Genomic DNA, 13109 nt, shown 5'->3' on the forward strand with positions numbered 1-13109 from the left:
TGGTAACTAAATATTGCTGTTATTGTAAATATAGAAGATTTTTCATTGGCTCCTCCACGTCGCTCATTTTGGGCGACCCCTTTCGAAGTAACCCGGAGCGTATTCTTGTGAAATGTTTTCTGTTGAATTTTTCGCAGCCGGCGTCACTGTCTTTCCATCTCAAAGTCCAGCCATAACAACAGAGAGGAGAGGAGACGGAGTCCCAATTCTGAGATCTACAAGACTTTCAAAAGAGAATGAATACGGGTGATCGGCTTTCACCTGGTCGTGTCCTGAGAAGCAAAAACAAGAGCTGTCGGTACAGGAATCGCACAGATCTCAGCTTTCAAAACTAAGACACTCCTACGCCTTAGGGTACTGTTAGGAAGTTGTTCCTATCCGACTCGAAGGACCAAATGTTAGGAAGTTTTCCTCTCTAGCTCAAAGGACCATATAAGGATTTTCACTATCTGGTGTGCGCTGATCAGGGGATTGTACTCGCCCCAGCGTGTCAGTAAAAACACGGTACAGGATTCAGAAAACTCAACTTTACTGGGTATAGAATAGATCGTATATGAGGTGATTCTTACTGTCTTCTGTTAGCTGCTGTTCGGTAGGTTGCGTGATGCAGAATGCATGCTGAAAGGCCACTGCTGAATGACCAGTGCTGAGTAACAGCTTGCACGATGTCGATTGGCCACTGGCCAATGACGACTGCTGCTCAGTGTTCTGGCCTTTTATACTCTTGATGGAGGATGGTGCACTGTGATGTCATAGGTAGCTTGTCATTGCTTGGTAAACTGTATGTCTGCCTCTAGTGGTGAAGCGTGGAAATACAACTGAATAGGAATCCTTTCATACAGGTACGTTCAAACATGCAGTGGATTTTTATCGTTCTGAGTCGCCTGTAGCATGAAGAATTTCCTACTTTATTAACGACTAAAATTCCGCAAACCAGGGCAAGGATCGGATAAAAAAAAAAAAAAACTTTTTTTTTCTTTTTCCATTTCGTTGCATCACTGGAAACGCAATTGACTAGTTATGGCTGATGCCGATGTAGTCTCGCTGCTCTCTCTAAAGAGTAGTCTGTGTGAACGTAGCCCTATAGTCTTCTCCACCCTACTGTGGTGCTCACTGCTCTCTCTCGGTTTGTCTGCCAAAAAAAAAGGGTTGCAATACTGCACGCACATCTGGGAGGGAGTTGCTTGTGTTTGTGTGTGTCGCTTAGGCTCGACTGATAAGTGGGAATAAAGTGTATGCCGTTGAGATCTTGACGTCACCTGCCACAGCAGCAGGTCATAAATAGTTATAGCCTTTAAGCGCTGCCTGTAAACACGAGGCAGAGCTATAAAACTAAGCGCGGCCACTTCCAGATGGTGTTTCTCTTATCGCTAGCACCAGACAGGGAAATGCAACCATGCATGTGTACAACGGCGCCCCATGAGAAGTCAGACCTATGACTAAGACTATGTTCGGTCCAGACATCTTCTATGAATGAACCTACACATACATCCATACACCATACATGGGACAGAGTCTGGGATCAGGTTACACAGAGGGGGGATTCTGATATCAGCATAAGAGAATAGGACATACGTGTTGATCAAGACTTGCGCTACATAACTGTTAAACAGCTGGTCCATGATATCGTTATAGATATAGACAAGATAAATATAGTTCAAGAAATTGTGCCGCATTTATATAATGTTAACAGCTTCTTATTGTGGTCGGACTTTTCTGCCATCTGTTTTCGATGCTGCTCGATGTCGTGCTGCCACACATTTCATTTTCACTTCATATCTAACTTGTATCTTTCATTTAAATCTCTTATATTGCATTTGACTTTAATCTTTACTGCGAGCAACGGCAACACAACAATTTCCCCATCCAACTTAAAACTTTCGGCTTCTCCCATTAGGGGTCGCCACAGCGGCTCATCCATATTCATGATCCGCATGTTCGATTTGGCACATGTTTTTACGCTGGATGCCCTTCCTAACGCAACCCTCCCCATTTATCCGGGCTTGGGACCGGCACTAAGAGGGCACTGGCTTGTGCAACCCTAACCACTAGACCACCAGGGAACCTAATATCGCCCATCCAACTACCTCCACTAAAACTAGTGTTGTGTCCCAGGCCATATCCACTTCTGATAAGTTTTATGCATAATTTTTCTCTCTGTCTTTTTGCCTTTCCTTCCACGCTGAGACGGCGATTTTTTAAAACGCTCTCCAAAGCGATTTGAAAAGGCTTTCGAAAACGATTTCAAAAGAGCCAGAAAGCGAAATAAACGGCAGGAGGAAAAGACGCAGGTCTTGGCGCCTGCACGGTACAGGGACAGTGTGGATGCGCAACGTTTTTGGAAAGGAAAAACTGCGGACGCAGAGCGTTTTCAGACAAAAACGGCAGTTTTGAATCGGGATCGGTGTAAATGTAGCCTCAGATTGCTTTCATATGTACGATCTGAGACTGCAATTAACGGTCATCTTATTACAGTTTCCGTTTTATTTGATGCAAGGTCGCAGTTTTACACTTGAGCTGCAGTTCATGACGACAGTCGCGATGATGGCCGCAGGAACAAAGCTTGGGAATATATTTCACTTGAAATCGCTACTCGGAAAGCTGATGACGATCCTTTCAAGAACATCTTGTGATGTTTTGAAAAGAAAAAAAAAAAAAAAAACACTGAAGAAATGCAAACTCACCCATCATCCAACTAGAGAGATAATGACCTTCTGAACAGGTTACACAGGTTTAAGCACAGACTTACATTTTACATTTACGCAATTTGGCAGACAACCTTATCTTACTGACAATCATCTTGCTTGTACAACTGAACAGTTGAGAGGTGTGGGCCTTGCTCAGGGGTCCACCCGTGGCAGCTTGCTGGGATTTTAAATCATGACCTTCCAATCAGACGTCCAGTGTCTAAATCACTAAGCTTCCTCCTACATAGCCTCTGAAGATTGTAGCTCGTCACTGTAAAGGGTCATGACACTACAAGAAAGATCAATGACCTTCTTGCTTTCTATAACAAACTATATATATATATATATATATATATATATATATATATATATATATATATATATATATATATATATATATATATATATATATAACTGATCACATCAGTCTCCTGTTTTCTGACTCATACACACGGTATAATGGAGGTTTTCTGCAATGACAATATAACCAGTCATTTTTCATTGTCTTTTACAATGATATCTGCCAGAAGACCTAGAGAGGACACTTGGTAGTTTTCTATGAGTGGGAGGAAACATGTGCAATCTCCAGGTTCACATATGCGGAAGATCCAGGTCATATATGCAGAAGAGGTTGGATAGCCTATCACGGCTCATGTGTGCCTTATGCTTTTCTGTGATGCAGCATGAGCAGGAACTGGTAGCGGTCAGGGGTGAGGTGAGAGGAAACCGCTGGGCATTGGGTGGGAATGCATACAAATATTTAGCATTCAAATAAAGGTTTCTTTCATTCTCTAAAGCTCTAAAACACGATCACATTTACTTGATCACAGTTTCCTAAAAAGGGCCACAAATCAACCTATTGTTCAACAAGTGAGTTTAATGCCTAATACAGCTATTCAGTGACCACTAATAAGAAACATGATGCTGGTTCTTATTTTTCTAAAATTGTTCCAACTGGAATTCAATCTTCTCATCTCAACTTTAGCCAGCAGGCCCTACTTTGGGCATCTCTATCAGGATTTAAAATGAAACTAAACAATACACTCAACTTATCCAAAGAACAACACTGGAGGGCAGCCATTTTTTTTCCTTTTTTTCCATTTTCCTTTTTTTAAACCACCAGATAATGGATCAAATGGAAATCAATCAAACCTCAAAGCTCTGACAAAAGCAGGGTAGGGCATGGAAATAGCTCACTGATTTAAATATCTGGAAATGTGAGAGGTGGCAGTGGGTGGTGGTGCAAGAATCAGACTGGGGCGGTTGTTGTATGAAATGTGGGATACATGCTGAATATACTGTGTATATATATATGTATATGTATAAATATATGTGGTGATGTGGTGAACAGAGAAAGGATCTATTTGCTGGAGTTGACAGACGAAAGCGCAGCTGTGATGCGCCTCCCTGAATGCAAATGAGGTCTTCTCAACGGAACGCAGAAGCTGCGCTGACGATCCGAGGCCTGCGTGCCTTCGCTTTGTTTACAATCTGGTCCGTTTCACTTCTCCCAAAAATCCTGCTGTCACTTTCGCTCGTCTGATGTCTCCATTAATTAGTCAGGTGCTCATTTAATGACATGAAGTACACAGGCCTCATGCAAACCAGCATTCAGAGCCAACATTGTCACGCAGCATTTTTATTGCTACAATTAGCTAGTTCCAGTGCGCTAGTTTGTATCGTACTACTGATCCAGTCATCCGTTCGTGGTCATGTGACACTATCATTAACAATCGGAAGGATTTTAACTCTTTTGCGAGGTCAAAGTTTGAATTCAATTAAATGGAAATAAGTAAATATTATAAACTAATAATATTAATAGTCTGTAAAAAAAAAAATAATTTTAAGACTCAAATTACTTTGCACTTTTTGCTAAGATTTTTGCTAATAAACTTACAGAAGGAACTTTAAAAATATATATAAAAGCTGATTGTCAGCTCATCAGGTGTTAATTTCTTACAATAATTTCCCGGACCAAATGACAAATACAGCAAAATGAAGAAAGACTTCACCTGCCCTTTTACTGAATGTTAAAGAAGTATAAGTATACATAAGAGGATAATATTTACTAAGGCCCTTTAACATGTGGTTCAATTCTGGATCGCCTGAGTCACAAGCCTGTAAATGCCTTTTCTTATAATGTCATAAATTTTTACTTAATATTTTGTCATTTCTGGCTAGTAGAGCATTTAAACATTCAGTCTTGATCACAAATATTAGCCGGCTACCTTGTTTCTAACAAACTTTTACAGAGGCAGACATGTCTGTACATGTCGGACTTGCAATATTCAGGAAACTGATCCAGGACTCTGCTGCATGGTGTGACTTCAACCACCTGCACCTCAACACCACCAAAACCGGGCAGATGGTGATGGACTTCAGGAGGCCCAGGCCTCTTCTGGAGCCTGTGACTATTAACAGTGGTCACACACGCACATTAACACTCCTGTTTGCACAGGACTTCTTATGTTTGAACTCAAGTTTTTTACTCTTAATTTTAGTTGTATTTACTGCATGCCTTATTGCTTAAGTTTGTGGATACTCCTGGAATATGTAAATATCCCCTTTGGGATGAACAAAAGTATCTATCTATTCATTTGTCTGTCTGTCTGCCTATCTATGTTCTTTCGTTCTATAACAAATGGCAATTAAAATGCAGCATTAAATCATATTCAAACATCTCATTCATCCATCTATTCTCCTTCTATCCATTCATCAATCCAACCTAAACCCATCAATCCATCAATCATCCATCACTTTATGGAGCAGTTTCAAAATGAATGCCAATAAATAAACATTAAACCCATCCATCCATCAATCCATCCATCATCTATTCACCCAAACTTTTATCAATGAATCCATTAATCACTTGATATTGCATGCCAATTAAATGGCAATTAATCTCAACATTCAATAATATTAAATCATTATCATCTATGCAACCATCCACTTATTAATCCATCTATCCGATCATCAACAGCGTAATATAGCAGGTCCAAAATAAATGTCATAAGCCTTCAATGAAAAAAGCCTAGAGACACGATCTATTCTTTTTTTATGTGACCTCATAACACCATGCTGCAACACCAACTCATATTTCCCAGTGATCTTTCAATCAAGAAACATTACTAATCATTTGTGGCTTGAGCAACAGCATCTACATACATGGCTTAGTGAACCACAGGCCCGAAAAAAAAAAAAAAAAAAGAGATTCCTCTCACTAAACACTTGCATGCAAACTAACCCTATTGCTCGAGTCAAGTCCTGGAGACCCTCTCCCATGATTTCATCTTCACAGAGAGACGGATGAAACGATGCATGGAAGCATTATAACGAAGGATGGAAAAAGCATCAAGTGCAGGAAGTAGACAAGACGCAAGCAGACCGGAATGAAAGGTCATGCAGTCGTATAAGTAAGAAGTAGGTATGGCTAGCAAGATAATTCATGAGGGACCAGACTGCACATATATTTTACGAGCTATAAAAGAAAGAACGTTACCCGAAATAACTGTACTGTATGCGTGCGTGTGAGAGAGATTAGGATTATTAGAAAAGACTGTGTGTGAAATGAAAGAGGACGTGCCAGAAACATGAGGCGAAACCGAATGCTCATCCACCGATGAACCTAGAAACGCCATGGTTGATATATAAAGGTATACATGGTTATATAAATGATATATGGTTCACAGTGGTGTGAAAAAGTGATTTCTTTTTTTTTTTGCATGCTTGTCACGCTTTAATGTTTCAGATTATCAAACTCATTTAAATATTACTAAAAGATAACACAAGTGAACACAACATGCAGTTTTTAAATGAAGGTTTTTATTATTGAGGGAAAACAAAATCCAAAACTACGTGGCCCTGTGTATCATTGTCCTGCTGCAGAACCCAAGTTCACTTCAGCTTGAGGTCAGGAACAGATGGCTGGATATTCTCCTTCAGGATTTTTTGGTAAACAGCAGAATTCATGATTCTATTTATCACAGCAAGTCTTCCAGGTCCTGAAGCAGCAAAACAGCCCCAGACCATCACACTACCGCCACCATATTTTACTTTTGGTGTGTTGTTATTTTTCTTGAAATGCGGTGTTACTTTTACGCCAGACGTAATGGGACACACACCTTCCAAAAAGTTCAACCTTTGAACTAAATTTGTTTAGATCTCAGCATGATGTCCAGCTTTCGAGGATCTTTTGCTCTACTTCACTTTGTCAGGCAGGACGTATTTAAGAGATTTCTTAATTGTAAACAGGTGTGGCAGTAATCAGGCCTGAGTGTGGCTGGAGAAATTCAACTCAGGTGTGATAAACCACAGTTTTAACAGGGGGGCAAACACTTTTTCACATGGAGCCATGTAGTTTTGGATTTAGTCTTCCCTCAATAATATAAAATAAAATAAGAAATCAGGACAACACTGTATAACAGGTGGTAACAGTTGCACATGCTGCACCTGACTAAAGCCTGTAACTTCCATTTCCAATCTCTAACCAGGAATTAAAACAGAAATGCAGCTTGGAAATTCCTTCTCGGAAAGTCATGGGTTTAATATATAAGGCTGTGTGGTTAGATCCTTTAGATACTTCAGTGGACCTTCGGCCTATTGACGTCATTCCTGCTTCCGAGTTCCATCCAATACCCCTGAAATATTTGAAAGATTTTTGGTCGGAGTTCTGAAGGTCTTCTATATTAAAGACGAGAGTCTCGTCCATTACCTCGCTCTCTCTCCCGAAACTCAGATCGTCTCTGCGTGAAGAGTTTGGACCTCCATGTAGCCGGACATCTGCTGCTCTCCCACTGCTCACCTGCAACGGATGAAGGAAGAGGATGATTCAGGGTCAGGCGAAGTACAGAGCGCCTGTTCAGTCACAACTCTACCAGTGATCCAAAGAATTCAGACCCGAGTCCTTAGCCCTGTGTTTTCTGTTTCTGTGATTGTTGTTGTATGTAGCATCAGGGTTCAGGAGGAACTATTACTACTATTACCACTGCGTCAGCTATATATGGTTGAAATGACAATAAAAGCTTCTCGACTTGACTTGACTTCAAAAAAGGAGTGTGGTACGGCATAAACAAAATGGAGCAAGTGCACGTTTAAAAACAGCTGAACAGCCGCTTCAGATTTACACGGATTGGCCACGTGACGTGTTGATGCAACACTCGGCACCTGTCGAAATGAGGAAGCGTGTATACCCGGTGCTTTCGGGCCGTGACGCTGTTCACTTCTCCTAATCTAAACTCTCTGAATGGAAACGCAGTCGCTTTGATTCCTTTTGATTTCAACTGAAACGAAATCACAGCGGTCGTACGATAATACTTTAAGACATGTGCAATGTAGCGTGATATATAACTTTGCTACATACACCACAGGGGCAAAAGTATATGGACACAATTTTTCCCCCAATACAGCTACTACAAATTTTGAGATGCACAGTAATATAAAGTGTTTAAGGATGATGTACCATAAATGCTTTCTTTACTTGAACTAGGACACCCGAACCTGTTCCAGCATTACGGTGTTCCTGTGCATAAAGTCAGCTCCATGACCTCCAAAGTTTACATAAATAAGAGCTGAAGATCTTGAGTGGCCTGCTATACAGCTCTGGCCTCAACCTGAACACATTTGGGAGGAATTAAAATGCTGACTGCACCCCAGGCCTCCTCACCTACAGTACATCAGTACCTGATATTACTAATGCTCTAGTGGCTGAATGAGCACAAATCTCCACAAGCACACTCCAAAACCTAGTGAAACATCTTGCCAGAAGAGTGGAGGTTACTTTAACAGCAAATGGGGACTAAATGTGGAATGAGATGCACATTGAGGTGTCCTCAAACTTGTCCATATAGTGTCAGATAACAACACAATGGAAGGGGTGGGCAATATGATAAAAACATTTCTGCAGTGTGTATCATGATCTATAGCTTTACCAATAAACTGCCATTAATACAGTAGTACAGCATTAAAAAGAAGTGTCTACAAAATTATAAATAGATAGCTAAACAGACAGACAGACAGAAATATTAACAAATGTAAAAAAAACAAAACACTGTAATGGAAGAAACCTTCAAAAATTTCAACTATGAAGTACAAAATAAAAAATCGGCTCCTTTCAGTCGGGTTATAATTCTAAATAAATAATTGTAAATATCTTCTAATTTCGGCGTCTCCCATTAGGGGTCGCCACAGCGGATCATCTGTCTTCATACCCCCCTGTCCTCTACATCTGCCTCTTTCAACCTGCATGTCTTCCTTCACCACATCCATAAACCTCCTCACAAACCATCTCAAACTCGCCTCCCTCACCTTGTCTCAAAAAGGTCCTACATGTGCTGTCCCTCTAATAAACTCATTTCTAATCTTGTCCATCGTCGTCACTCCCAACGAAAACCTCAACATCTTCAGCTCTGCTACCTCCAGCTCCACCTCCTGTCTTCTACTCAATGCCACTGTCTCTAAACCATACAACATCGCAGGTCTCACCACAGACCTATAAATAAAAAATTAATTAAAAATACATGTAATTATATTGGTATTTAATTTTCAACAAATTTTATTCTTTAATAAAATTTTATTCTTTAAGTAAAACAGTTGTGCCACTAAATTTATAACATAAAGCATTGCCCAGCTCTACTCGTCACTTGTAAGTCCAATGTATACATAAGCAAGCACGCACTGTGTGTGTGTGTGTTCATATGCATGTGCGTACATTTCTAATAGATTTATATCCTTTTTGTAATCTTCATTCTATAAAATCTATTTACAGTCAATCGTTTGTACAAAGACAAACTGCCTCAGTGTAAGCCTCAAGAAAGTAAATACCAGTGCACTGACTGCTGCGGTATACGATGTTTGCCAACACAAATCTGTTAGAAAACACTGGTGTATATATTTTGGCACAGGCTGTAATTACCCCACCCACAACACCATGGGGGGCAAACCATAATAAACCAGAGAGGTACAATAGGAGGGAGTTACAAAGTTTTAGAGGGTTGAATGTATAAGATATTTTTACTGCTTGAGTCTATAAACTGTTGTGTTACAGTACCCCCCCCCCCCCTCATAGTTTTGAGCGCTATGCTTAAACATCTAGCTAGCTATGTTATTATTTAATCAGCCAATCACACGGCAGCAAAGTGTTGCATTCAAATCATCCATCGAATATCAGAATGAGGATAAAGTGTGTTCCAGGTGACTATAGGTGTTGGTGCCAAATGGGCTGGTTTGAGAATATCAGGATGGATGGATGGGAATGCAAAGCGATCAATAATAATATAAAGGCCAATCCGGTGGTCTGATGCTCGGTCTGTGCTTAAAACACCTCCGATCGAACCAGACGATCGCGTCTCAGTGCCGATGAATGAGTGAAAAATGATACTATAAGCTCGATTAGCGAATCTGAAAGACAGTCCTGTATCCCTCGTTGCACTTTATGGCTTCGGGCCTGTAATTTTCATTTCGGAAACAGCACGGTCGTCTCAAATGACTCATGCACTTGCTTTCACCCCTCCCGCAAGAAGGAGACTAGCGCTTGCGCTGGGCCGGGCCGAAAACCCAAAGCGGGAGAAATGTACAAATCTGGCACTGCTGTCTAATAAAAAGAGAAAAGAGTTTTGCCTAATGGATTCTTGGCAGATGTTTCCAAAGCACTGCGGGCGCATTAATCTAGAGCCTGCAGCGATGTGCTCGAGCTACAATACATTTCAAAGGGGACTATCTTTTGGCTGGGAAAAGAAAAAAAAAAGACTCTTGGCTTAGTATTATAGTGCGGTACAAAATCCAGTTAAACAAATAAAAGAAATTGTACATCGAAATAAATAAAGAAAATGAATTGGGGATGCAGTACAGTAACATCAATGCTTTTGGGATTAACCTGTAATGCTGGACTGTGATAAGCTTAGATCAGGTTCTCTGACCTGATATACACTATATGGATGAAAATGTGCTTTTCTCTCCTTTCTTCTGGGAAGGTGTTCCACTAGATTGTTTTGAGTGTGCTGGTGGAGATTTGTGCTCATTCATGTTGATGATGTAGGTGAGGTGAGGAAGCATGGGGTCAGGATTCAGTGCTCTAATTCATTGCAAGGGTGTTCTATAGGGTTGAGGTTAAATCTCTATAGCAGGAGATCTTTCAATCAACCCATGTACACCATATCTTCATGGAGGTGGCTTTGTGCGCATGGGCGTTGTCATGCTGGAGCAGGTTCGGATCACAACCAGACGTTTCGTGTAAACAATTTGGGGCTGAACCACAGATGGCTGGAAAAGTCAGGTGTCCCAATACTTGAGACACAATACAATTTCCTGGTACCGCTTTCTAAGCTGCTGACACCACATTTTCCTATGGACGTCTACACTTTTCCTTAATCTTTCTAGACCTAATAAGGTACATTTTTTAAGTATCTTGTTTCTCTCTTGATATATTTAACTGTCAAAGCAAAAAAAGTGAAATCAAAGCTTTGCTTTTTATTTTGTAGTATCTGGGGGGAAAAAAATAAATAAATAAATAATAAAAAAAAATGTTTTTACACTTTTATTTTGAAAAATCTCTCATGAATCCACCTACCACCAAACAGATCGGACCTCAGCTGATGTGTGTAGTGCGGCAGGTGAATGAATCCTGAATAAAAAAAACCCCAAATAAATAAAAACCATTATATATTAACTATACTTATCACAATGAGTTTGTATTATTTCTCGCTTCTTACCATGAAACAGAAATTACGGATATAAAATCTGCTCGTCCCAGATAATTCTAGCATTGCACATAATCAGAAGATAAAAAAATATATATATAATAAAAAATGTCAAGCCAAACAGAAGGTTCTAGTATCCCATGCTAGGTGATTGCTAGGTGACATCTAATCAACCGCTAATCGGATCTATTTAAAGTAGAATAATACAGTGGGGAAGAAAAAAAAAGGAACAGGAAATGTTAGTCAGAGGGTCGAATATGCTGTATAAGCAGTGAGATACTGTTGGAGCATGATCGTTAACGGCTCTGGTGAAAAACCCGATATCTTTCACCAGAGCCACTGTAACAAAGCCACAACATTGACCAAGGCAGATAGTGCCAAGGAATCCCCCCGAACACAGATAAGGAAAACCCAACGGCATGCTTTCCATTCGAGTCAAGGGCAGTTAAATGACTCACGATGTTACACCACTTCATCTTCCTAAAACATTAAAGGGTGTAGCCGACACAATAGGGCTCAAATACCAAACTGGAAACAATTGCGACTCATTCATAGCATAGCATAGTGTGTTCTGAAGAACATTGTGTGTGTGAATTCACAAAGAACCGCCAAGAAGAAGACTGGTGTAAATAAAAACAAAAAGGTACCAATCATCACTTGAAGCCTGTTGGTTTGACCCTCCTCCACACCGCTCAGTTACACCCCTGCCGCCACAATGCGGTTGAAATGTTGGACATCAAACACGAAAGTTTAAATCCCACCTCCGCCAAGCTGCCAATGCTGGGCCCTCGAACGAGGCCCCTTAAAACTCAACTCCTCAGCTGTATAAATACAAAACACTGTCAATGTATATATTTGTAATATTGACATCGAGTTACTGCAATTTTAGAAATCGCTTAAAAACGTTCATTCGAATAGGACAAACACATTTGATTCAACTTTGCCATTTCAACTGAATGGAATATAGAAATAAAGACAAATATGACTAGCTATTTAATAAAAACATAAAAAAAAAAAAAAACCTAAATGTAGGGTCTAAAATTGTTTCAAAGGCTTCTACTTTACACCGAGTAAATGACCTTCCCCCTGCTTCATCACATGGTAAGATGCCTGGTTTAGCTTACATACAAGAATGAACTTGTTTCTGATATGTTTGTAAAGAAAGAAAAAAAAAAAAAAGGCATGCTTTTCGTTCCTTCCATTTCAAGTCTCTAAACTAAACATGGACGGCTTTTGCTGAAACGTCAAAAGGGCTGTCTCGGTCTCTGATCGAGGACCTTTCGGTCCTCTTCGTGTTGCTATTTTAAAAAGATCCCTGTTGTAATGGACGGAAAATAAAGGACAATAAAACCGCTGAATAAATAAATGAGGTATTGTGTACGGATGTAGTAACCCACCCAGGTTTGTACTTTCCACACTCGAACACAAAAGCAGCTCAATCGACGCCGGTCTCATTGTTGGTTATTTGTGGCTATGGCTAAGCACAAATAAGGCGGAGAACAAAAGGACCACCCTTCGACAGCGTCTTTCCTCTGGAAGTCGCAGCGCTGGGACACATGCAACAGCTTCCTGTTTATCACGGGACATAATGCGGCTCCGTAATCACTAGCCAAACACAGGTGAACGAAAGTTATGACGGAGCAGCCATGCGTAGCTGACTGATGACTGAGTCCTGTTGAACGATCTCGGTAGTCATGTGCTGGAAGCGACGTGATGAGCGTCTGAACCT

General features: G+C 40.4%; 1 protein-coding gene across 7 annotated transcripts in view; it reads right to left on the reverse strand.

The window, feature by feature from the left end:
• LOC310724016 (hyccin 2-like) overlaps nucleotides 1–13109 on the reverse strand; it is a 69466-nt gene that overhangs the window by 32704 nt on the left and 23653 nt on the right. For 2 of the 7 annotated variants that reach the window (XM_083537756.1, XM_083537761.1), the window contains exons 2-3: nucleotides 7399–7488; nucleotides 4916–5098 (exon numbers count right to left, since the gene is read on the reverse strand). In XM_083537756.1, the coding sequence (XP_083393882.1) occupies nucleotides 4916–4959 (44 nt within the window). In that variant the 5' untranslated portion in view covers nucleotides 4960–5098; nucleotides 7399–7488. Of the gene's footprint in view, nucleotides 1–569; nucleotides 2658–4915; nucleotides 5099–7398; nucleotides 7489–11250; nucleotides 11305–13109 lie in introns of those variants that run through there. The other 5 variants (XM_083537762.1, XM_083537758.1, XM_083537757.1 and 2 more) reach the window with 4 other exon arrangements.

Source organism: Silurus aristotelis (assembly GCF_946808225.1).
Source record: "Silurus aristotelis genome assembly, chromosome: 3".
In the NCBI taxonomy this organism is placed as follows: Eukaryota; Metazoa; Chordata; class Actinopteri; order Siluriformes; family Siluridae; genus Silurus; species Silurus aristotelis.